Source organism: Pantherophis guttatus, chromosome 14, assembly GCF_059756535.1.
Source record: "Pantherophis guttatus breed Tessera chromosome 14, ASM5975653v1, whole genome shotgun sequence".
In the NCBI taxonomy this organism is placed as follows: domain Eukaryota; kingdom Metazoa; phylum Chordata; class Lepidosauria; order Squamata; family Colubridae; genus Pantherophis; species Pantherophis guttatus.
This window is the reverse complement of record NC_142076.1, coordinates 3,684,770-3,710,907: the sequence shown is the minus strand read 5'-3', so window position 1 is coordinate 3,710,907 and position 26,138 is coordinate 3,684,770. Positions and strand designations below refer to the sequence as shown.

Sequence of the window (26,138 nt, the reverse complement as noted above, 5' to 3'; positions counted from 1 at the left end):
CAGGATGCAGTAGGTACAACTGAGAGAACATGGCTTGAAGGATGGCTGCTAAAGTTTAAAGACCCATTATATAATTTAAACAGAGAATCAAAAGCATGAAATAAATGAGATTTTAAACACTACAGGAAAACCAAAACCATAAATTAAACCAATTCCTGGCTACTTGCTTTATTTATTTCTACAGAAAGATCAGTTGTCTGAATCAAACAGTTCCTCTACTCCAGTTACCTGGCCTTATCTTTGATCTTGAGATTCTAAACTTTAATCAGAATCTGAGAAGAAACTGTACTTTTCCCAGTCTCACTCCACAGATTCTGAGGGACTTCTTCTGCCTTCCACTTTTTGTTTTAAATCACCCAGCCGAGGGTGAAACTAGCCATGGGTGGGACGGTAGTATTTCACTCAATATGGTCAAGGGCATCTGTAGGTGTATTGAAAGTTTACCTGGGCACCTGGCAGGCGAGTTGCTTTCATCCATCATTCAAGCTCTCCTCAGGAGCACCCCTACCTGGTTCACCACAGTGGCCAGGTTAACCATGTCAGAATGTGAAAGGCACACACAAAAGTATGGATTGTTTATTTTTGAGGTCGATTTTTCTATCAACCCAGCCAAATATATTTTTTTCCCAGCGAATTAAGATTGAGCAAAGTATAGCTGAATGTGTGAACCCAACCAAGTAACTAAGTTTACATATCATGCTTGGTCAAATTGGTTTAACCATAGTCTATTTTTTAAAAATATAACTGAATTTATTCAACACAATAATCATGACAAAAAACTGATGCTGAGTTCACATGGTCCCTTAGACACAAAAAAGCAATCCACATCTTAGTTTTATACGTTGTGTGAACAGAGAGGGAGCATTATTATTATTATAGCTAAATAAGCAAAGAATGTAAAAGGGCCAATTAAAAAAACAAAACAGGATAACTATCACAACTGTGCAGAGAGGAATAGAAAGAGGTTCACTTTCCAGAACAAATAATTCTATATTAAAAAAAAAAAAAAGTCATATACAAAAGAAGAAGCATTTGAATTTTTCTGAGAATTACACTTTCCTTTGTATCCTGATTTGGTTTGCTTTTAGCCCGGTTTCAGTGAACTGAGGAAGAAACAGTCTGAGAAGACAGCGTTATTATGTATTATTAAATAAAATGTTAAACATTTAAATGAATATTTTAATAATTTATTAAATAATAAAAATAATAGTGCATTAATAATTAAACAATAAAATATATTGATAATTTATTAAATAATGAATAATATATATATATTAATTTATTAAATAACAAATAATAGTATATTAATAATTTATTAAGTAGCATATAATATATTAATAATTATTAAATAACTATATACTACGTTGCCCCGAAAATAAGACCCTGTCTTATATTTTTTGAACCCTGAAAGAAGCGCTTGGCCTTACTGCCATGCACTCAAAAAGCCCGGTTGGGCTTATTATCAGGGGATGTCTTATTTTGGGGAAAACAGGGTATTAATAATTAAATAATAAATAACAATACATTAATAATTATTAGGTAATAAATAATAATATAATTATTATTAAATAATAAATAATATATTAATAATTCCCAAAGTCTTTCTAGAATTTGCTAGAACCAAACCATATCAGAATATGAAGGGAAGGGTAATTCTAAAAAATAATAAAAAATCAAATGCTTCTTCTTTTCCATATGATTTTTCTTCCTTGATGGCCTCCGCGCTCACTCTGACCTGGAAAGAGGATGCGGCTGATCATCCCAGGCAAGACCATCATGAAGAGGGGTAGGATCTTCAAGTAGGAGGCCAACAGGGCACCGCCCTTGGCATGAGAGAGAGATTTCGCTGCCAGGGATCTTTGGACAATGACCTTCAAGGAAAAGAAGATGTTAGTTTTTCCTTCTTCGCTTAGAACAACCTCCCACATCACACCAAGGGAGTCTGCAAGGTATAGTCAAAAAATTCAAGATGGCGGACACAACGGCCCATAGTTTCAGCCAATTTTTAAAAGTGTTTTGGCTTCCTTGGTTCTGGACTCGCAGATGCCTCTGAGTCCAGAACCTGGAAGGTAAATGAAGATGTACCCAAATGTCCCCCCATCAAAGTAGACCTGACTTAAAAACAAACAAACAAAGGCCAAGTAGCAATAGCACTTATATGCCGCTTCACACTGCTTTACAGCCCTCTCTAAGCGGTTTACAGAGTCAGCCTATGGCCCCCAACAATCTGGGTCCTCATTTTATGAACCTCAGAAGGAGGGCAACAAAATCTGGGTGGGCGTGGCCAACTCAATATCACCCACCAGTCACATGACTCATTAGCCACGCCTACCCAGCCGGTCATTAGGGCAGAGAACCAGTTGTTAAAAAACACCAGGAACCACAAAATCCTTTTGACATCTCTTTCTCTCTCCCTCCCTCCCTCCCTCTTTCCCCGCCCCCTCTCCCTCCCTCTCTGTATCTCTCTCTGTCTCTCTCTCTCTCCCCCCTCTCTCTGTCTCTCTCTCTCTCCCCCCTCTCTCTGTATCTCTCTATCTCTGCCCTGGCCGCTTCTCCCATCCCCTGCCATCACTCTTACTTTCTCAGGCCAGGTGAGGAGTGACTGGAAGGGGAAAGTGAGGGGCGGGGACAGCCAGTGTTGGAATCACCTGACAGGGAGCCACAGCAGAGGGCCCAAAGAGCCGCATGCAGCTCCAGAGCCACAGGTTGCTGACCCCTGTCCTGCTTGAGCAGAGGGTTGGACTAGAAGACCTCCAAGGTCCCTTCCAACTCTATTATTCTATGTTCTATATAGCCACCCATCTCACAAAATGTGACACTGCAGGCTCACAAATATGTGTCACGAGTACAGGTAATCCCCTGTTTAAGGCTGAGTTCTATTTTCAAGGTCTGTCCTTAAGTCAAATTTGTATGTAAGACGGAAAAATGTTATATAATACTGTCTAAATAGCATTGTGTAATGAACTTGAACCACTGTGTATTTAACTTGAATCACTGTGTATTTGAATCAAATTTTGCAACAATAGACTCCATTCTTAACCATGGGTCATCTTGAAATCAGGGCATTCTTAACCCAGGGACTTACTGCATTACCATGACAGCACATGATGATGTGGGCGGATTGCAGTGCTGTTCTCATAATGTCAGACATTTCAGCTTCCACCCTTAAGAAGTGATTCAGAGGAAGTTGTGTAAACTTTCTCAAGCAGGCAGCCCTGACTCTAATTAAAGCAGCCACATCTTTTTCCATTCCTCTGTGTGAGCCATGTTGCAAGTTCTCCCTTAAAGCAATGCTACCACTTTCTGGTACATGGTGGCAATTTCTCTTCTTCTAAAACTCTCCCTCTTTAGGGAGCGCCATGGTTCACTGGTTAAAGACATTGAGCTTGTCAGCTGACGGCCCAGGTTCGAGACCCAAGCGCCATGCAATGGGATGAGCTCCCATTACTTGCCTCAGCTCCTATCCACCTAACACTTTCAAAAGCATGCAAATCAGTAGTGGGTTTCACTTACCTTCGCTACCGTTTCGGAACTGTGAGGATGCATGCACGCACACTCGCTTCGCTTGTGTGTGGTGCTTCTGCGCATACGCAGAACATTCTGCCCATGTGCAGAGCATCCATGATGACGTCCTGGTGGGTGGGCGGAGCCTCCCACCGCTGCTACCGGTAGAAACCCATCACTGATGTAAATGCAAGTAGATCAATAGGTAGCACTTCAGTGGGAAAGTAACCAGTTTTTGTGTGCCTTTGGCATATAGCCATGCTGGCTATATGACCACAGAAAATGTCTTTGGACAGCGCTGGCTCCCTCAGCTAAAATATGGAGATGAGCACCAGACCCTAAAGTCAGATACAACTAAACAAAGGATACCTTTACTTTTTAAAGCTCTTCGTCAGCCAAAAGACAAACATAGCTGATGAGATGAATTTACCTGGTCGGTGCACCAGTACCACAGAGATGGGATGGTCATTCCCACTAGGATACCTGGCCAGGGAAAGTCGGACGTGACAGGGTCCCGAAATATGTGGAAGGCATCCTCTCTTGGCAAGCCACAACTGGTGTTTCCATAGTGGTTGCTTGCGATGGCTTTGAAGTATCTGTTCTTCAGGTCCTCAAGGCCTCCGACTTTGGCAAAGCCTAGAGAGGCGATCAAACCGGTCAGTCCTAGAGGAGATCAACCCTGACTGCTCTTTAGAAGGCCAGATCCTGAAGGGGAAACTCAAATACTTTGGCCACCTAATTGTTGTGACCCAGGCCCACTTACTTAATATTAAATGCAAAACAGTTCCAAAAAACAAACAGATTTTATTAAAACAGCTGAGAATTAACTCATTCTCAGCGTATTCCAAATTAAATGAAAGCAAATTCCTCAAAACACCATTCTTCAGTTTATCTCTGACCTTGGCATAATTAGGCAAACTGCCAAAGGTTTTTCTTGGCAACAGTTCAGGAACAGAAGAAATAACTACAGCCAAACAAGAAGCAATTCTCTCAACAATGGTTTTCTGGCAAAGAGGCCAAGAGCCGTTGCTGGTCTTTTAAGCCTTATGGGAGGGGCCAATCATCTCTTGGCTCTACTCCCGAGTCGTCCTCTCTGCTTTAGCTGCTCCTGCCTTCTGGCAGCTCTTCTCATACATGCACTAGGATCAGGCTCCTCCTGTTCCTCTGCCTCTCTACTGTCAGCCTCTGGAGGCTCCAAAGTCCGCCCATCACTCCCCGATGGTCCTGGCCCCATCTCTGCCTCCACATAGAGCCCTCATCTGGGCCTTCCCCAGCCTCCAGGACTGGCCCGTGTTCTTCCTCAGCCTCATCGCTGTCCGACTCCGCAGGCTGCTGGCGGACCACAACACTAATGAGGAGGAAGGACTCCCTGGAGAAGAGCCTAATGCTGGGAACCATTGAGGGCAAAAGAAGAAGGGGACAGCAGAGAACGAGGTGGCTGGATGGAGTCACTGAAGCAGTCGGCATGAGTTTAAATGGACTCCGGGGGATGGTAGAGGACAGGAAGGGATGGAGGAAAGTTATCCATGGGGTCGCAATGGGTCGGACACGACTTCACAACTAACAACAACAACAAAGAGCAGTTGAAACGGACCAGTTCAGTTACTTCCCACAGACAGCAAACTAAGGAACAGCAATTCTGAAACACACACACAAACACACACACACACACACACATACACAGTACTCACTGAAGCCCATCAGGGTGAGTGCACCAGCCAACATGATAACCGTCTGCAGGGTGTCCGTGTAGATCACTGCTGCCAGGCCACCTGTGGAAGGCAAGAGCCAGATTAGGGCCCAGTTTCTGCCCAAAAAGTCTGGACTAGCCTCAAAAAAGCCCTTCCCTGATTTTGAAAGGTTTATTATTATTTTATTTGTTAAATTTGCATGTCACCCATCTCACTATCAAGAGACTCTCGAAAACTAAAGTTAATTTTATACCTATCAGAAAATTGATGTTTTAATTCAGGTGTGATTTAAATGTGATACTGGAATACTGCAACCAATTTTGGTCACCAAACAAAAAAGATTTTGAAACTTTGGAAAAGGTTCAGAGAAGAGCAACTAAGATGATCAAAGGCCTGGAGGCTAAAACATATGAAGAACAGTTGCAGGATTTGGGATTATCTACTCTAAAGAAAAGAAGAGTTAGGGGCAACATGATAGCAGTTTTCCAGTATTTGAGGGGCTGCCACAAAGAAGAGGGGGTCAAATTATTCTCCAAAGCATTACAAGGCAGGACAAGAAACAATGGTTGGAAATCAAATCAAAGAGAGAAGCAACCTGGAATTAAGGAGAAACTTAACAGTGAGGACAATTAATCAGTAGAACAGCTTGCCTCCAGAAATAGTGGGTGCTCCACCACTGGATATTTTTAAGAAGAGTCTAGACAGTCACTTATCTGAAATATTATAGGTTCTCCTGCTTGAGCAGGGGGCTGGACTAGAAGACCTCTAAGGTCCCTTCCAGCCCATTCTATTCTAATTCTAAATAATGGGAGATTTCTTGGAAGGCTTGCTATTTGCGTTTCTAACTAAAAATCCAAGCCAAAAATACCATCCAACTGATTATTTGCATCCCCAGTACCTAGCCTACATTTGGTTTTGCTATTTTTAATGCAACAAGACTTTCTCAACAGGGAAGATGTGCCAGTTGGAAAGCAGCCCTTTTGGAAAGAGAAGAAACAATGTTATGGCGCTGGCAGGGATGGCAAAATTGACATTTTGATTAGAGAAAAGACACTGATTAACAGGAATGCTGATTTGAAGACCCTTCTCTGTGAAACAGGAAAAGAAAAAAAATAGTGGCACGTCTGTTTGATGATTAGAAAAATCAGTAGATTATAGGAAAAATGAAATTGATGTTGTACCCTTTAGAGCAAGCAGTCAATTTAAATTTATGCTTCTGTCACAAAAGAAAATCAGAAGCCATTTCTCTGCCTTTCTTTGTCTCTTATTTCTACACTTTTGGCTTTGCTGTTTATTCTATGTCCTATCTCAATTATTAGTTTTTTGTTCTTTTTTATATTTCTAGTTTAAACTATCTAGTAAAGTTATCAAACAATTTTATTGCCTTTTGCATAGGGTGGAGGGGTTTTAGAATAGAATAGAATAGAATTTTTTATTGGCCAAATGTGATTGGACACACAAGGAATTTGTCTTGGTGCATATGCTCTCAGTATACATAAAAAGAAAAGATACATTCATCGAGAATCATAAGGTACAACACTTAATGATAATCATAGGGTACAAATAAGCAATCAGGAAACAATATCAATATAGAGTAGATTAGAGTAGGGTAGAATAGAGTAGAGTAGAGTAGAGTAGAGTAGAGTAGAGTAGAATAGAATAGAATAGAATAGAATAGAATAGAATAGAATAGAATAGAATAGAATAGAATAGAATAGAATAGAATTCTTTATTGGCCAAGTGTGATTGGACACACAAGGAATTTGTCTTGGTGTACATGAAACAAAAGATACATTCATCAAGAATCATAAGGTACAACACTGAATGATAGTCATAGAGTACAAATAAGCAATCAGGAAACAATATCAATATAAATCGTAAGGATACAAGCAACAAAGTTACAGTCATAAGTGGAAGGAGATGGGTGGTGGGAATGATGAGAAGATTAATAGTAGTGCAGACTTAGTGAATAGTTTGACAGTGTTGAGGGAATTATTATTTAGCAGAGTGATGGCGTTCGGGAAAAAAATGTCCTTGTGTCTAGTTGTTCTGGTGTGCAGTGCTCTATAGCGCCGTTTTGAGGGTAGGAGTTGAAATAGTTTATGTTCAGGGTGTGAGGGGTTTTGTGTGTGTGTGTGTGTGTGTGTGTGTGTGTTTGTGGGACTCACATCAGCTTTCAGAGGACCTGATTTAATTCTCACTGTCCTCTTCAAATGACTTTTGGGGGCTTGGGGAGCAGACGCAGTTGGCAGCCTGGCAAGGAAGGAGCCTCTGCCCTTCCCATCAAGCAATTTGGTGATCTAGCTAAGATCATGACTTGCTCTTTGATTGCCTTCTCCCATGTGGTTTAATTTCCCCTGTTTTTCTCTTCCTTGTCAACAAGTAGTTCTCTGGGCAGTACAAAAAAGGACTCAGCTGAATACCATGTCTTTTTAACTTTAAAAAAAAAGTCTTTTCAAGTAGTTAAATAAAAGGAAACTTTGAGGACATCACTTAACTGAAGTTCAAAGCAAAGGAAGATGAAAAAGGGTGATATTTTCTAAAGAAAGCCAGAACACGATCGTCTTTGCTTCGGGAATTTCAAGCTGTTCCTTCTCTGAAGGTCAACATATCTAAGATGTTGATATTTGCTTTCTTGCAAAACACGTCTGTGTACCCAAGTTATTTTTTTTACAAAGCGTGCAATGTGAGTAATAGTTTACCTATTTGCAAATGTTACCCCCTCTGTACATTTTATCATTGGCAGTGGGGCAAAACGAGGTCTCCGAAAAAGCAACAAAAGTCAAGCAGCACCTGAAGCCCCAAGAAAAACTGATGGTCATAAAACAGAATTCAATCAATATTTCAGGTATATTAGAGTCTCATCACCTAATCACATACTACAACCTATTTCATTGTTGCCTGTATAAGAGGGTAAGAGTCAGGTACCTTGGTCTATATACTAAACGAATGGCCCATTGGGATCCCCAAATGAAAACAACTTACCTTATCTGTGGCCAGAATCTGAAAATAACATTTAACACAGCACAGGATTTGAGCAAAATGGTTTGGTTGCGATCTGCATATGATTGTGGTAGACCAGGGATCAGCACCCTCTGGCTCTGGAACCACATGTGGCTCTTTCATCCCTCTGCTGCGGCTCCCTGTCACCAGTCAGCTCCACAATTGATAGGGCTTTCAGTTAGGATAGGTAGAAGAGAAAAGGATGCCGCACTAGGAGGAGACACTTTGATGGGGGAAACCAGACTTCCAGTTGGCTCTAGAATTGAACGGGGGGCTTCCAGTTAAGGCCTTTGTGGCTCTTTGAGTGTTTAAGGTTGCCGACCCCTGGGGTAGATTGTAGGGGTGACACCGAAATATAATTTTATCATACTTTCTTTATCTATATCTTAAATTATTGTATTTTATTCCAATTTTATTTTAAACTGTATTTTATTCCAATTTCATTCTAAATTGTATTTTATTCCAATTTAAATGGTTTTTAATCAGATTTTAGTAATAATAATTTGTGTCTGGAACTCTGCACTTTCATACAGCCCAAGGGCTAATCAATGAAGTTAAATATGCTACATATTCATCAGGTAAACTTCCACAGATGGCTAAATCTTCTAAGGCGGAGGTGTCAAACTAGATTTCATTGAGGGCCGCATCAGGGTTGTGTTTGATCTCAAAGGGAGGGGGGTTTGCGTGTGTGTGTGTGGCCAGGTGGGCATAGCCAGCTCGACGTCACTCATGTTGGGGGCGCCAGTGGCGGCCCGGGCGCTCTGCCAGCGAAAATGGGCTCCCAAGCTCTGTTTTCACTGGCAGGAGGCTGTGGCAGCCAAAAACGGAGCTTGGAGGCCCATTTTCACTGGTAGAAGTACCTCAGGCCAGTCTTTTGCTGTTTCCAGGGTGGCCCTGTGGGCCAGATCTAAGTACCCCGCAGGCCATATCTGGCCCCTAGGCCTTGAGTTTGACATCCCTGTTCTAAGGGAACATGCTTTCTCTCCACACCCATGGGTCAAAACCCTCAACTGCCTGAAGCTGGATGGTAGAACACCACACAATCCTAGCCATTTTCCTAAACTCCTTCCCCGGAGCTCATGGTCCTGAAATAACTGCCAAAGACTCACTCTTACGGTAGGTTAACATCTACCTGCCACAGTGTAAATTGCAGTGATGACCAGCAAACCAGTGACTGCTATGTAGAGGTCCCAGTGCAAGGCCTGTTGGATGAAGAGAGCTCCAGCATACATGTCAACCTGCAGGAGAAAGAAGAAATGGCTAACACTGAAATCTCAGCAACCATCTTTCCTTGAGACAGTTGGCCAAATGTTGTGTTGTATTTCCTACACTAGTGGTTGCACTTGGGTATACAGATTGATAGTAGTCTCTCTTAGAATCCAAGGGCTGGCAGGGACCTTTGAGGTCTTCTAGTCAAACCCCCTACTCAAGGCAGGAGATCTTATTGCATCCCAAAGAAATGAATGTCCGATCTTTCCTTGAAGGCCTCCAGTTGTGGAACACTGACAGCTCCACGAGGCAAGTTGTTCCATTAATTAATTGTTCTCACTGTCAGAAAATTCCTTCTTATTTCCAGGTTGGATCTCCCTCTCATGAGTTTCCATCCGCTGCTTCTTGTCCTGTCTCTATCCTGCCATGAGCACAATGTTGTTGAAAACGACATGTCCTTGTTTGCTGTTATGCACTTTAATGACCATTTTCTCCAAAGGAAAATTGCTGCCTTTGGTCCTGTCCTAAGAGCTAGATTAGGAAGAATTAGCTGGCCCAGGCCAAGGGCTTAAAGCCTAAATAATTACTCTTCTCAATTATTGTCTAAAAGGGTATTATGTCTGACCTTTGTTTCAAGCACAGTAATTATTAATTGGCTGGTCAATATTTGAACTATTGACTGAGACGTCCTCCTCCTCTTTTTCTGCTTCAATCTGGCTGTTGCAAATTATAAAGCTAAATTTCTAAATGTATCTTACATTTGAAAAGGGAATACACTTCCTATTAAAGGTAGAAGGTAAAGGAGTCCCTGCGGATTTTACACCGCTAGCTGTTGCCGACTCTACGGGATGGTACTCATCTTCGTTTGAAGACCATTGAGCCAGTGCTGTCTGTGGTCATTTCCGTGGTCATGTGGCCAGCATGATGTCATGGACAGCTGTTTCCTCCCCACCAAAGTGGCACCTATTAATCTACTCGCATTTGAATGCTTTCAAACTGCTAGTTTGGCAGGAGCTGAGGGAAGGACAGGAGCTCACTCTGTCGCATGGCACCCGGGTCTCAAACCTGGGCCACCGTACCACCCAAACTTCCTATTAAGCTTTTCAATATTTCTGAATTGATTGCCATCGCTACCAAATCTAAACGATATTTCTATACTGGTGCATGTAGAAGTGGCTTAAGCATTTGAGCCTGGTTTTTTCTTTTCTTTTACATCACAACTGACATAGATTTACACAGATTTTTTTTTTTTTTAAATGTTTGAGATTCCTTGGTACATGAGTTGCAAATAATAAATTACAAGAAAAAAACATCCACTTATTCAGTGTCCCATTATTTCCAAGCTGGAACTAAGAATGTGTGTGGGTGCAATTCAGTGGTACAAAACTGGCACAAAATGTTGCCATTGTTTGACTAGATGGTTTTAGATGTTTCCTTTGAAGATGATTGGAAAAGTCTTAAACTCTTAACTCTGTGACTAGAAAACATATAGTCAAAGTGGAGCAAAGCCTCTGAAGAGAACTATTTAAGGACATGGCAGTTGCACCCACTGAACCAGGGGTGAAATCCAGCAGGTTTTGACAGGTTCTGGAGAACCGGTAGCGGAAATTTTGAGCAGTTCGGAGAACCGGCAGCAGAAATTTTGAGTAGTTCGGAGAACTGACAAATACCACCTCTGACTAGCCCCAAAGTGGGGGTGGGAATGGAGGTTTTGCAGTATCCTTCTCCTGCCACGCCCACCAAGCCACACCCACAGAACTGGTAGTAAAAAAATTTGGATTTCACCACTGCACTGAACAACGTACAAACTTGGTCAAACAGAACTGATAAAAAGCAGTTCAGAATTCTGGCACAGATGTGGGGTGAAAGTAACAAACCTGATTTGGGGGGTAAAAATCTTTTGCCGCCCTAGAGTAACACAGCTCTCCTCCTTCAGTGGGTTTGTAGTTATTTTTTCGTTTCTGTAATGTGGTGACCAGTTTTGGTCAGCACACTACAAAAAAAAATGTTGTTGCAGGAACCGGGTCTGTCTAGTCTAGCGAAAAGAAGGACTAAGGGTGACATGATAGCAGTCTTCCAATATCCAAGGGGTTGCCACAAATTTGGGGTCAACGTATTCTCCAAAGCACCAGAAGGCAGAACAAGAAACAATGGATGAAAACTAATCAAGGAGAGAAGCAACACAGAACTAAGGAGAAACTTCCTAACAGTGAGAACAATCAACCAGTGGAACAGATGTTGCCTTCAGAAGTTGTGGGTGCTTCACCGCTGGAGGTTTTAAGAAGAGACTGGACAGCCACTTGTCTGAAATGGTACAGGGTCTCCTGCCTAAGCAGGGGGTTGACTAGAAGACCTTCAAGGTCCCTTCCCGCTCTATTCTGAATTGCATTGAAAGCCCGGTTTGAAATGACTGTGTCCTCTTAACTGACAAGAGTATAAAACCTGGACAAAAGTTGTAACTTTTTGGATAGAAACCAAATGCTGGGACTCCTACCTAACCCAGGTGAAGGGGCATCTTTCTCTTGGTGGGATTGAGTGTCCTTTTTGTGGCTAATAAATGACTGAAGCAAAAGGTTAGCCAGTTACTCATTAAATGTGAGTAGTCCAACAGAAGAGTAAATGACTAAACGAGAGCACTAGGCCATCTTGGGTGCCCGCCTGTCCACACACCGAACACGTTCCATTGGTGTGGCAATTCCTTCACATATCTATCTGGGGAATAAGTTTTCAAATGAGAACGAAACAAACAGACCATCACTAGAAAATCAACAGCAAACAAATCAGATAAGGAGGGAGATTCTGGACTCAGGCCTACAAACTTTGGACATCCACTTAATAGTAAAAGGTTTAACTCTAATGCTTTGTGATTCCACTTTAAAGCGACATTTTTAATTCATATTTTTTTTCCCTTGAAGGGTTGTATGATCACAATCATAATTGTAAGTTTATTTGTCAAGCATATGTAAGATAACAGGTAAAAGTGTAAACATAATTTGAATACATGAAAAGAGTAAGTAAAAAGGAACATTAGGACAGGGATGGTAGGCACGCTGGAGCACTTATGCATGCCCCTTACAGACCTCTTAGGAATGGGGTGAGGTCAAGAGTAGACAGTTTAAGGTTAAAGTTTTGGGGGTTTGGGGCAGGGGTGGGTTCTAAATTTTTTTACTACCGGTTCTGTGGGCGTGGCTTATTTTGTGGGCATGGCTTGGTGGGGGGGTAATGTGACTGGGTGGGTGTGGCCAACTTTTTTTTTTTTACTTTTAAAAGCATTTTTTCTACAACTTTAAGAGGTTGCAGAAAAAAATGCTTTGAAAAGCCTCTGACGATCAGGCAACTCAGCTGGGATCACCAGAGGCTTTTAAAGCCATTTTTTTCCCTACAACCTCTTCGGCCGAGAGGTCCACAAGGGAGGCAGCCCAAAATATCCTCCGAGAAGCTGTCCTTGCACTGGAGGGGGGGGGCACTGGGGGCTACACAAGCAGCTCCAAGAGTTGTAGGCAAGCCGATTGCCGTGTTCAGAATCACTCCTTCTAGAGATGCGCTGCATTTTGTATCTAAAGCAGTGGTGGAATGCAAATTTTTTTACTACAGGTTCTGTGGATGTGGCTTGGTGGGCGTGGTGTGGCGTGATGGGCGTGGTGTAGCTTGGTGGGTGGGGCTTGGTGGGCGTGGCAGGGGAAGGATACTGCAAAATCCCCATTCCCTCCCCACTCCTGGGGGAAGGATATTGCAAAATCTCCATTCCCACCCCACTCTAGGGCCAGCCAGAGGTGGTATTTGCCAGTTCTCTGAACTGCTCGAAATTTCCGTTACCAGTTCTCCAGAACCTGTCAGAACCTGCTGGATTTTACCCCTGATCTAAGGCCAAAATGGGACTTCTGAGTTGGGGTGGTATGTGTTCTGACCCAGTTCCCCAAACACGACAAACCCTCTGAAGTTAAATCAATGATTCCTTTATTAGGAGCCCTGGCAAAAAGTTTCTCTCTCACGGTAGGCTAACAAGTCTGTCTGGCAGGGAGATGAATAGTTGTCTGCCACACCTATTCATCTCCGTCCCCTGCCTTTTATCCCCAGAGCTAGGGTGGAGCTTCGCTAGCAGCGGTGGCTCTTCCATCCCAAGGACCAGCCCATAGATTTCCACTGCTCTCCTCTCCTCTGCCTTCTGCGTATCCGCGCACCAGGCACTGGACCCAGCTGTTCCTCCTCTTCCTCATCAGCCACCTCCAGGCCTGGTGGCTGTTGACTCTCCATCTGAGGGTTGACGGATGGCCCAGGCTCCGCCTCTGTCTCTCTCTCTCTCTCTGCCCGTTCCATTCCCTCTTCCCCTATGGAGCTCCCAGGTTGCCCTGATGCTGACTCTGACTCCCACATCTCCTCCTCATCTGATTGGCTGCTGGAGGAGTGGCAGCTGACAGGTCACAACAGCATATGTCCCAGGGAGAGTCATCTTATGGTTAAGACATCAGGGCACCATCACCCCAATCACTCTGAAGCCCCTAGGTCATCCGTGGATGTTTCCTTAACTCATTTGCGCATTTCCTAGGGCCATGAAGCCAAGGAAGACATGTGCCTTTGGAAAGAAGCTACCCACAGATGCGGCTTCCATGCCCACCTCCTCATCTTTTAGCCTTGGGATCCCAAACACAGCACCTCCCTGGTTCCCTCCTGTATCCCGTCGGTTTGCCACAACACCCGAGAAACGTCAAAAGTCGCTTATGAAGCCTATGTTGACCTACTCTTTCCAAGCCACTTCTGTTCTGTCTCCTCTCGTCTCCTTACTTACTGAAATTTTGGTGAATATATAGATAAACAAGTAGAGAATTGCAAGGAAGATCTGAATCCGTTTGCCACCAAACCGTCTCTGCAAATATTCTGGCATGGTTGTAACCTGGGAAGGACGAAAAGGAGGAAATCTTTACCAAGCAGTAGCTTTGATTTGTTGGGGTTTTCTTTGCAAAACAGTCTGGGGGGTGAATTATTTCACAGCCTTCACCCTTCACCACTTCAAGTCTTCAGCCTCCCCAGCAACAGAAGCCCCCATTTAGCCCCTATTTGGGCTGGCTTTTAATGTCTTGCTAGCTACTCAAAATATTGCAAAATCCCCATTTCCTCCCGATCAGTTGGGACTCAGGAGGCAGAGAACAGATAGGGACGGGGCCAGCCAGAGGTGGCTTTTGCCGGTTCTCTGAACTACTCAAAATTTCCGCTACCGGTTCTCCAGAACCGGTCAGAACCTCTGGTAAGTTGGTGGCCAAATAAATTGATTAAAATAATTACGAGAAATCCTCGACTTGCAACGGTTTGTTTGGGGACCGTTCAAAGTTACAACAGCACTGAAAAAAGTGACTTTGGATGGTTGTTCACATTTAGGACCATTGCAGCATCCCAGGTGACGGGATCAAAATTCGGATGCATGGCAACTGGTTCATATTGATGATTTATGCAGCCTCCTGGGGGTCACGTGATCCCCTTTTGCGACTTTCTGACAAGCAAAATCAATGGGGAAGCCAGTTTCACTTAACTGTGAAACGTAACTGTGTTACTAACTTAACAACCTCAATGATTCACTTAAAACTTAGATTAAGGACTGGTCATCTGAAGGGTTTACAGCAGTGGTGGGTTTCAAATTTTTTTACTACGGGTTCTGTGGGTGTGGCTTGGTGGGCGTGACATGGCTTGGTGGGCGCGGCTTGGTGGGCATGGCAGGGGAAGGATACTGTAAAATCTCCATTCCCTCCCGATCAACTGGGACTCGGGAGGCAGAGAATAGATGGGGGTGGGGCCAGTCAGAATTTTTACTACCGGTTCCCCGAACTACTCAAAATTTCTGCTACTGGTTCTCCAGAACTGGTCAGAATCTGCTGAAACCCACCTCTGGTTTACAGTCCAGGTATGAAGGACAGTAGTGTGGAAGCCCCCTCCCCCTTCCCTCTGGGCTAGGGCATCTCAACGTTGGCAACTTTAAGCGGTATGAAATTCAACTCCCAGAATTCCCCAGCTGGGGGAATTCTAGGAGTTGAACTCCATACCGCTTAAAGTTGCCAACATCAAGAGATGCTGCTCTGGGCCACCATGAAACAATTCTAACCACACAAAGCCTACATCCACACAGCTCCTTTGCCAAGTTCCCCTCCCCACCCCAAGCCAGCAGAAAATTGTAAGATGCCCACCCCCCATATGCCACTACTTGGAAGGGGTCTGAGCAGCACCACCATCTATAGCAGTGTTTCTCAACCTTGGTAGCTTGAAGATGGGTGGACTTCAACTCCCAGAATCCCCCAGCCAGCAGCGCTGGCTGGGGGATTCTGGGAGTTGAAGTCCACCCATCTTCAAGCTACCAAGGTTGAGAAACACTGATCTATAGGCAGTGGTGGGATTCAAGTAATTTAACAACCGGTTGTCTGCCCTAATGATTTCTTCCAACAACCAGTTTGCCAAACTGCTCAGAAAGTTAACAACCGGTTCTCCCAAAGTGGTGCGAACTGGCTGAATCCCACCACTGTCTACAGGGCTTTACGGCACGACTTTCCACCAGCTGAGTTTGGGGATTCCCTCAACTGAAACGCCAGCTGTCCCCAAGTGCCCAGCTTTGGGGGACTCCATGCCTGCAGTTCCTTTCTTTTCCTTTCCCATTGTACTTTTTTTTTAAAAAAAAAAATCAAAACGGTGAGTCAACCACTTGACCATTTGACCTAATGACCACAAAAAAAAAAAAAAAAAGCAGTCAGGAATTGAATATTTCTTGGCTGTCATCTAGCAACTGTCTTGGCACTATCTCTCTGCAGCCAAAATGCAGGCAGGACATCGATGCCCTGATCCAGCCAGTTGGCTGGCAAGGTTTAGCTGTGGCTTCATTGGAACCTGCAGGAGGAGAGGAAGGCAGGCAGGTAGCAGCCACTGGGCAGGAGGGTCCCTGCCACGCAGGCCACAGAATTTCAGGCACTGAGGACTGAGGAGTGGGAGAAGAGGGGAATGATGGACACCAGCAAATCCAGACCTCTGGCATGGACCAGCTCTACATGCCCTCTGTTGCCTGCATGAGCATCTTGGAGCAGGATATTATGGGATATAAACCACCTTGGGGGCCACTAAAGATGCTAACACCCAGGCAGTGGTGGGATTCAAATAATTTAACAACCGGTTCTCTGCCCTAATGAGCGGCTGGGTGGGCGTGGCCAGAGGCTGTGACAAGCAGCACTTGGCCTCCTGCACACCCCTGGGAGCAAAAATGGCCCATGGGAGGGGAACGCCCTGCCCCGCCCCCGTGCCCCATTTTGGGCCTAGTAGCCTCCCTGCACTTACCTGGGAGCTAAAATGGGATGTGTGGGGACTCCTGGAAGGGGTGGGGAGGGGAAGGGAAGGGAGGGGCCAGCCAGTAATTTAACTACTGGTTCACCTGAACTGGCCCGAACCGGCTAAATCCCACCACTGGACCCAGGGATGCATGAATTTGTGCGCTCAGGAACTGATAGTGACCGTCCTGGCAGCAGGGCAAAGAGGCTGAGAGATGGGCTTGCTCAAAGCGCTTTTAAGAAAAGAAGGAAGGTGTTTCTAACCCTCTTGGACAGGCAGCAAAATCTCAGAGGCTCTGCCGTATTGCCTGGCTGCACATGGCCCTTCTCCGGTGAAAGCAAAGGCAGAGGAAAGAGCAGGTGCGATCGAGAAGGGCTTGACTCTCCAGGAAGGCAAAGGAGGCTTTTTGGGCGCCGACTTACTTACCCCACTTGCAAGGTAGATGGGAACAAACAGCCACGCCAGCACCAGGACACAAAACATCCCCTAAAGAGAGACCACAGAGCCATTAGGAATGCGGAAGACCCCTCCCTCTGAAAACCTGCAGATCTACAGGGGGCACCTCCTCGTCCAACATCCTTTTGGCAGGGCAAGCCAACAGATGGTGGACGAGGATTTCCACAAGCAAATTCAGCTTCATGTTACGTCTCCAGCTGTGGACCTCTGGCAGCCCACAACAATCGATCTGGCTCATTTTAGGAGGATTTGAAAAGGGGAGCCAAAACTCATGTGGCACACACAGTCCCAAAAGTTCAACAGGATGCAACTGACCTACCAAACCAAGCCCTGCTGAGATAGGCTTGCAAGCTCCCTGGGTGTGATTAAGTCATAGTAATAGAATAAGAGAACTGGAAGGGACCTTGGAGGTCTTCTAGTCCACCCCCTGCTCAAGCAGGAATCCCTATATCTGTGATGGCGAACCTATGGCACATATGCCACAGGTGGCACACGGAGCCATATCTGTGGGCACACAAGCTTTGCCCTACCTCAGCTCCAGCGCGCATGTGCACACCGGCCAGCTGATTTTCGGGTCTTCTGGACCCACCAGAAGTCGGGAAATGGGCCATTTTTCTGGCCTCCGAAGGGCCTCTGGATAGGTGGAGAAGGCCGTTTTTGCTCTCCCCTGGCTCCTAGAAAGCCTCTGGAGCCTGGGGAGGGCAGAAAAACGGGCCTACCGGGTCCACTGTGCCATCACGTGCCAAAAGTGTGGGGAGCGTGTGTGTGGGGGTCATGTGCGCATGCACAGGGGAGTGGGGTGCATTGAATTATGGGTGTGGGCACGGGTGTGCACGACCCCCATTACTCCCCCCACTTTTGGCACACAACAACAAAAAGTTTAGCCATCACTGGCCTATACCATTTCAGATAAGTGGTTGTGCAGTCTCTTCTTGAAAACCTCCAGTGATGGAGCACAAGTCCCTGATGAAGATACAACATTCACACCATCTGTCCCTTCAACCTCAAGGAGCAGTACAGTTCTAATCCTGCACTGGGACCCCAAAATAAAACTGGAGAATAATACCACTGGAGTGGGGCAATGCAAAGCAACTGGTCACAGGAAGAGGCTTTCCCTGACCCTCCCTGGACCTGCTGCTACTTATCACTCATTGCTGGCAAGCAAAGCAGATGCCAGGAGGAAGTTGGGCAGCCTGGCATTAGTAGGGGTGGATTCTAAATTTTTTTACTACCGGTTCTGTGGGCGTGGCTTATTTTGTGGGCGTGGCTTGATGATCATGTGACAATTATTTAGGATTTAGCAGAGGTACTGGTCTACCAGGCTTTTAACTGCTTGCAGAGCTGTACTGGTCTACCCATTTATTTTTGCAGGCACCGGTCATATCGTCACCGCTACCGGCTCGGCGGAACCAGGCCAAACCAGGAGGAACCCACTACTGCCCAGCAGATGAACCGATGTGGGTGTGGTTCTCTGTGGAGATAGCTGACCAGACCACCCAAAAAAATCCCTGCCATTTTCAGAAAGGGATGTGCCCAATCTGACTCTGTATCAGCTTCAAGGATTTGCACCCAGAGCCAGAATGGATTAGCAAATACTGATTCCTGGTCTAGCAACATCCTCCTGCTCACCTCTTTCTCAGAGTGAGTAAAGTCGGGTTTTAATGCAAGTTTCTGCAGAGACCTGGATATTTAGGGAGGATCCTCCTTACCTCTCTAATCTTCCTTGGGCCGCTGCAGTGATTTGTAGATCACTCTTCCAAGGTGTAGGCAGGTGGAGGGGAAGGAAAACCAGGTGCTTCTGATTCTAACTAAAGAAGCTTTGCTATCCAACTTCCCTCCCCCTCACCTTAAATTGTGTTCTCCTAAAGCTTCTAGGTTCAAAAAGACTATTTTAAACCCTGCCCCATTTTATTGGGATCTTGATTCAGCTGTCTGGAAATACGGATGTCACAAGGTGTGTATATATCTCACAAACGAAGAGAGGGGTCAAAGTCTGGGTGTGTCTAGTTTAATGAAAAGAGGGACTGGGGTGACATGAGAGCAGTCTTCCAATATCTAAGGGGCTGCCACAAAGAAAAGGGGGTCAAATCTATTCTCTAAAGCACCTGAAGGCAGGACAAGAAACAATGGATGGAAACTGAGCAAGGAGGGAAGCAACCTGGAATTAAGGAGAAATTTCCTAATAGGGAGAACAATTAACCAATGGAACAGCTGGCCTCCGGAAATCATGGGTGCTCCATCACTGGAGGTTTTTAAGAAGAGGCTGGACAGTCATTTGTCTGCAATGGTATAGATCTCCTGCTTAGCAGGGGGTTGGACTAGAAGACCTCTAAGGTCCCTTCCAACACTGTTGTTCTGTTTCAGTGTTCCATTTACTTGTCTTTATACTCTGGGTGTACAAAGGCTGATTCAATCCAAGATGCATCCAGCCAGGCACCAGAGCTGGGAAGAAAGAGGCTCAGCTCTTCACACAAAAGACACAACTCTTTTGCTGACCTCTTTAAACAGCTGCTGGGAAAGTCTGCTATTCTTTAATCAGCCGAATCAGGCCCGGGAGATAGAGAGATGTGAACCTTCAGACTAAAGGAAAACTTTGCCCCCTGCCCTGTGCCAGCCAGCATAAAAGGGACCATAAAAGCGATACTCACATTCCACTCGTAGGCTGTGGCGGCAATTCCAGAGGCCGCACCGGAGCCAGCCAAGCCGATGAAATGCCCACTGCCAACATTACTGGCAAACAGGGAGGCCCCCACCTGTGGAAAGGAAGCCGGGGCATCAGCTTGGTGGGATTCTCGAGTGTCTTCTAAACCTGCCTTGAGTGCAAAACCTGTCATGGCATGGGAGGTGGTGGTTGAAGGGTTTCTGGATCACCTGTCCTGACCAGAGACCCAATTTCTCATTTGGGATGCTAGAGGTTTGGGAGAACCCTAGCTAAGATTCTGTGCAGTTCAGAGAACCCCCAAATCCCACTCCTGGCTGGCCCTGCCCCGCTCACCCCTCTCCTCCCAGGAGTCCCTACGTGGCCCGTTTTGGATGCAGGTAAGTGCAGGGCGCGTGCGGAGGCTATGGGAGGGTGAAAAAATGGGCCTACCGGAAGTTCGGGGAGGCTGGAAACAGCCTGTTTCCGGCCACAGGAGGGCCTCCGGAGCCTGGGGAGGCCGTTTTTGCCTTCCTGGAGGCTCAAGGAAAGCCTCCAGAACCTGGGGAGGGAAAAAACCGGTTCCCCATCATGGTGCAGGAGGCCGACTAGGCCACGCCTACTATGGCAGCACCTACCCAGCAACCGGGCAGAGAACCCCTTGCTAAAATTTTTGAAGCCCACCCCTGTGGAGACCTCTGATCTAGGTGACTTAGGGCTGGATGTGGAAGAAGATTCTCAGCGGCTGGAAACCCAAACCAGTTGGCCCTTTCAAAGTAGAGACAACCGAGAACGGAAGGACAAATCTATCTTTTGTATCAGGAGTCATTTGGATGTAGTGGTGAAGGCACCAGGCTAGAAACTGGGAGATGGTGAGTTCTAGTCCTGCCTCAGCTGGGTGACCTTGGGCCACCTAGCTCTCTGTTGGCCCTAGGGAGAAGAAGACCATGATAGGCAACAATTTCTGAAAATGATGCCAAGAAAACCTCAGCGACTAGTCCAGCCAGGGGCCTCAACAAAAGACCGATCGCAAGACACAAATTGTTTTGTGTGATTTCCCCTACCCAAATCTCTCAGGAAACAAAACATTTTAGACAGTGGTGAAATCCAAATCTTTTTACTACCGGTTCTGTGGGCATGGCTTGGTGGGCTTGGCAGGGGAAGGATACTGCAAAATCTGCATTCCCTCCCCACACTCGGGCCAGCCAGAGGTAGTATTTGCCGGTTCTCCAAACTACTCAAAATTTCCGCTACCAGTTCTCCAGAACCTGTCAGAACCTGCTGGATTTCACCCCTGATTTTGGACAAGCTGAAATTGGAGACAACCTACCGGCCACCAGACCATCTCGCCTCCAGCTAGGAAGTAACCCTTGACGGTGCTTCGTTTTGTCTTCCACATGGACTGAAATATTAAAAGACAACAAGTTTATTTGCTGAGAATACGAAGGATTCCATGAACAACAATCCCCCCTCCCCCATAATAAACAGGCAAGTAGGAGTGAATGTGGGAAGGGTCCCATTTCACTCTGGGACAATTCCTGTTTTTGGAGATGTTGAAAGAGAGACAGGAGGAGGAAGAAGGCCGTTCCCGAATCAAAGGAGGAACCTGTTTTACATCTTTAGTTTGCTGGTTGAGCATTTCCTACTGTCAAGTACAGTATCCAGTGTTGAGACAGGTGATTGTTAGTTCATGGAAAAGTGCCCATCAAAGAACCAGTTTCCCTTAGATGCTGGGCTAAGATGGGCGGTGGAACCACAGCTGAGAACATGCTTTGGATAGAGGGAGGGGCACCTGCCATTTTGCTGGTTTCCTTGAAGAGAGATGGGGCAGAGATGGAGGCTAAAACATATGATGAACGGTTGCAGGAAGTGAGCATAGCTAGTCTAGTTTTTTTTTTTTTTTTAATTTGATTTATATGCCGCCCTTCTCCGGAGACTCAGGGCGGCTTACAGTGCGTTAAGCAAAAGCCTTCATACTTTTGTATATTTTATACAAAGTCAGTTTATTGCCCCCACAAACTGGGTCCTCATTTTACCTACCTTAGAAAGGATGGAAGGCTGAGTCAACCTTGAGCCTGGTAAGATTCGAACCTGCAGAAATTGCAGGCAGCTGTGTTAATAACAGGGTGCATTAAACTACTGTACTGCCAAGGCTCCTAGTGAAGAGAAGGACCAGGGGAGACATGATAGCAATCTTCCAATATTTGAGGGGCTGCCACAGAGAGGAGGGGGGTCAACCTCTTCTCCAAAGCACCCGAAGGCCAGACAAGGAATAATGGATGGAAACTGATCAAAGAAATTCAACCTAGAAATGAGGAGGAACTTTCTGACAGTGAGAGCAATCAACCCATGGAACAGAAGTTGCCTTCGGAAGTTGTGGGAGCTTCATTACTGGAAGCTTTCAAGAAGAGACTGGACTGTCTCATCTATCAGAAATGATGTAGGGTCTCCTTCTGCTTGGGCAGGGGGTTGGACTAGATGACCTACAAGGTCCCTTCCAACTCTGTTAATCTGTTAACCCCAATTCAGCCATGTCACATGGACATACTTTACAAAGCCTTAGTAAGACCACCCTTGGAATACTGCATCCAGTTCTGGTCACCACAATACAAAAAAAGATGTTGAGACTCTGGAAAAAGAGCAGAGAAGAGCAACAAGGATCATTAGGGGAAAACATATAAAACATATGTTTTAACATAAAACATTTGAAGAATAGTTGCGGGAATTGGGTAGGTCTAGTTTAATGAAAAGAGGGACTAGCAGTGACATGATAGCAGTCTTCCAATATTTGAGGGGCTCCTACAATGGCCAGGGGGTCAACCTATTTTCCAAGGCACCTGAAGGCCAGAGAAGGAATAATGGATGGAAACTGATCAAGGAGAGATTCAACCTGGAAATAAGGAGGAATTTTCTGACAGTGAGAACAATCAACCCGTGGAACAGAAGTTGCCTTCAGAAGTTGTGGGAGCTTCATCACTTGAGACTTTCAAGAAGAGACTGGGCTGCCATCTGTCAGAAATGGTGCAGGGTCTCCTGCTTGGGCGGGGGGTTGGACTAGATGACCTACAAAGTCCCTTTCGTTAATCTGTAATCTAATATCTGGAAGGGAATCCCTTAGAATATAATTGAAGCAGGATCCACCCCTCTTGGTAGGCTGGTTGTGTACCAAAGTGCTCTGAAGTTGGCAGCCTCGCAGAGCCTGAAGAGCGTAGCCTTGATCCAGCCTGTTGTGCAAACAAGTGAGCCGGGAGCCATGAAACTATGTGATAATGCAATTGTTGGCTTTGCACAGGCTCCAGGCCAAGGGGGTGGCACTCTGACCTGGCAGAGGGTGCCAGGAAAAAAGAGAGACTTCCTGGATTCCACTGATCATGGGCAAGGATCCTATCTCATATTCTGCAATATCTAAAGTTGAACTACAAGGGCGGTCAGATGTTCAACAATGCCACAAAAGTGACAAAGCCTGCCTTTCATGGAAGGAATTGTGAGATGTTTAGTCTCTGCAAACTGTGTGGCGTGGGAAAAGACTTTGCTTGACCCAGGATCTGGCCACAAAATTGTGAAGTGGGACGCTAATGCATTTACAGAAGATATTTTGCAGAGTAGAGTAGAGTAGAGTAGAGTAGAGTAGAATAGAATAGAATAGAATAGAATAGAATAGAATAGAATAGAATAGAATAGAATAGAATAGAATCTGGAAGGGACCTTGGAGGTCTTCTAGTCCAGCCTATACCATTTCAGATGTGACTTCTTAAAAACTTCTTAAAAACAGGTAAGTCCCGTCTTAAAAACCTCCAGTGATGGAGCACCCACGATTTCTGGAGGCAAGCTGTTCCACTGGTTTATTGTCCTCACCGTTAGAAAGTTTCTTCTTAGTTCTAGATTGCTTCTCTCCTTGATTAGTTTCCATCCATTGCTTCTTGCCCTGCCCTCTGGTGCTTTGGAGAATAGGTTGACCCCCTTTTCTTTGTGGCAGCCCCTCAAATACTGGGATACTGCTATCATGTTGCCTCTAACTCTTGTTTTGTTTAGACTAGCCAGGATAGATTTTGTGGAATGTGGGTAATTTTAGTCACAGGTTAAGCTGCTCTTTATTCTTGGCCTGATCCAGAAGAACAGCAGTTGCTGTGATGTGCCCTCCAAAACAGGAACAAACCACAGGTCTAATGATCCCTGAGCTGCTGTCCAGCTTCTATGGGAAGTTTGTCCACCGTCATTCGCTCATATAAAAGAGCAATCTCAGGTGGGCCTCTAGGAGAGGGAGGGTCACCCCAGGACATGCTGCTCTCCTGCACAGAGAGATGGTCCCAGAGGACTTTAGCCCCAGAGCTGGCACAAAAAGGGACAGAAGAGGAAGGCCGCTAAGTACATTGAGAGCAATCCAATGAATTACACTCAAGTTTATTTGACTGAGAATTCAGATCAATTAATTCACCCTTCAATTTTTGTCCTGTCTTGGCCCATCTCTGCTTCTGGAACGTTGCCTCTGTTCTAGGTCAAGAAAGCTCTAGAGCAAAACTAGATGTGTTCCCCCCAATTGAGGAGCAGGAGCTGACCTCTAGGGAGGTCAAAAAAGTCACGCTGGCACTGGCAGCCACGGATGTGCAGTTGCAGCCACCATCCACAATTGCCCTGAATTGGGAGGGAGGGAGAGAGAGAGAGAGAGAGAGAGAGAGAGAGGGAGGGAGGGAGGGAGAGAGAGAGAGAGAGAGAGAGAGAGAGAGAAAGAAAGAAAGAAAGAAAGAAAGGGAAAGAACGAAAGAAAGAGAAAGAAAGAAAGACCTCTAAAGAATTGGCCTTTAGAAAAAGGATGGATTTGTAGCTCAATTTCAAGTCCAGGTGGTCATCAGGAGTTAACACTAACTCTAAACCACACACACACACACACGCCTCTTAAGGATGAGTGGTTTCTAACTGCTTCGTGTCGCTGGGGAATTTGCTAGCAAAGATTTAGCAGCAAAAAGCAATTGAAGGCAATGCACCTTGGATTAGTTCAGCCTACGGCCCCTCAATAACCTTTAACACAACCGCCTCCACAAACACAAATCATCCACTGGAAAATCCCCGGCTTAAGTGAGGTTATGATGCCACAGCCTCCCACCCACCGCAGGGCTGCACAGCTGAGGAAGGGCCAGGAGAGTGCCAGCCCTCCCTGTGAGAAGGTTGCCCTGACTGTCACTGGAAAACACAGCTGGTTCTTCCACGGCAGAGTTTGCTTTCAGATATCGGCTGAATTTACGAAGCTAATAAAAATAGACCAAAATATGGGAGGCTATGTGTCCCCAGAAAGACCCTCACTCCACCCTACCCCACTCCCTGCACTGTGGCTCCTGAGGAGAACTAACAATTGCATTTGGGGGCTTTCCCTAACTGCAGAGCTCAGTGGAGCCTTCCTCTTGGTGTGCCCAGCCGACGCACGAGAGGCAGCCCTCCTTACCCACAGGCCCACAGCCAACACAAAGACGAAGTACAAAACCAGGACAACAATATCAACAGCCTCCAAGGTCCGCTGGGGGAAGGCAGTCCGGCTGCTGGGAGGTGGAGACGGAGGGCTGGTACCGCTCGGCTCCATCGCTGCTGCTTGCCCTGGCTGCCAGCTGCCTCGTCTGCCCAGCGCGTGGGTCCGCGGGATGAAAAAGACAACGAGCGAGTCAGATCCCCTTCTTCGTGGAGTGCCAGCTCTATCCAGCACTGGGTTTGAGTCCAAGCAGGAGTTCTGTTTATTCACTATGGCAAGAAAAGGGGGGGGGGAAGCGATTGTGACAGATTCTAAATTAGACCGACTGGCTAAAGTGATGCAAAGGTCACTTTATTTGCTTTTGGCCAGCTTTATTTGCTTTCTAATCCCGCAAGAGAAAAAATAATAATAATAACAGAGCTGGGAGAATGGGCCCATTGTTGGCATGTTGAGACAGAATGCCTCGGTTCTACCCTTCACACCCCTGGAGCTCCGTTGCACTAAACCACATGCAATCTGTAGATCGAGCTATGCAGCAAGAAGCCGAGGCAACCATATCTGTAGGAAGCCACAGAAATTTCTCTGCTCTATCCCGACCGACATCCAAGAACAGCTCCTCTCCTGAGTTAGTCAAGTCTAAGGGGTTGGCTTTTTAGATGGAGTGACCAGCTGGAACCTAGAACCCTCACGGTGGACGGGGATCTAGAACTGATCAGGTATGACCGCTTTTCAGGGCAGGAATTAAAAAAACCCCAACCGCCAGCTGAATCCCTCCAATGCAAGGGACTTCATCCACCTGCCCACCCACCCCCCAGGCCATTGGTCCCACTTGTGAACTAATACAATGGTCCCCACTGTAACTAATGAGAAAGTAGACAATACT

The 26,138-nt window shown here is 45.8% G+C and overlaps 1 protein-coding gene across 3 annotated transcripts in view; it reads right to left on the bottom strand.

Annotated features, from left to right (window-relative positions):
• Window positions 1-26,138, bottom strand: part of SLC5A11 (solute carrier family 5 member 11) — a 42,661-nt gene that overhangs the window by 14,259 nt on the left and 2,264 nt on the right. Inside the window, exons 2-11 of one of the 3 annotated variants that reach the window (XM_060693014.2) lie at window positions 25,235-25,524; window positions 22,346-22,426; window positions 21,128-21,199; window positions 19,808-19,912; window positions 17,130-17,189; window positions 14,194-14,298; window positions 9,331-9,436; window positions 5,196-5,276; window positions 3,935-4,140; window positions 1,736-1,871 (exon numbers count right to left, since the gene is read on the bottom strand). In XM_060693014.2, the coding sequence (XP_060548997.1) occupies window positions 1,736-1,871; window positions 3,935-4,140; window positions 5,196-5,276; window positions 9,331-9,436; window positions 14,194-14,298; window positions 17,130-17,189; window positions 19,808-19,912; window positions 21,128-21,199; window positions 22,346-22,426; window positions 25,235-25,369 (1,087 nt within the window). In that variant the 5' untranslated portion in view covers window positions 25,370-25,524. Of the gene's footprint in view, window positions 1-1,735; window positions 1,872-3,934; window positions 4,141-5,195; window positions 5,277-9,330; window positions 9,437-14,193; window positions 14,299-17,129; window positions 17,190-19,807; window positions 19,913-21,127; window positions 21,200-21,837; window positions 21,962-22,345; window positions 22,427-25,234; window positions 25,525-26,138 lie in introns of those variants that run through there. The other 2 variants (XM_034420566.3, XM_087878439.1) reach the window with 2 other exon arrangements.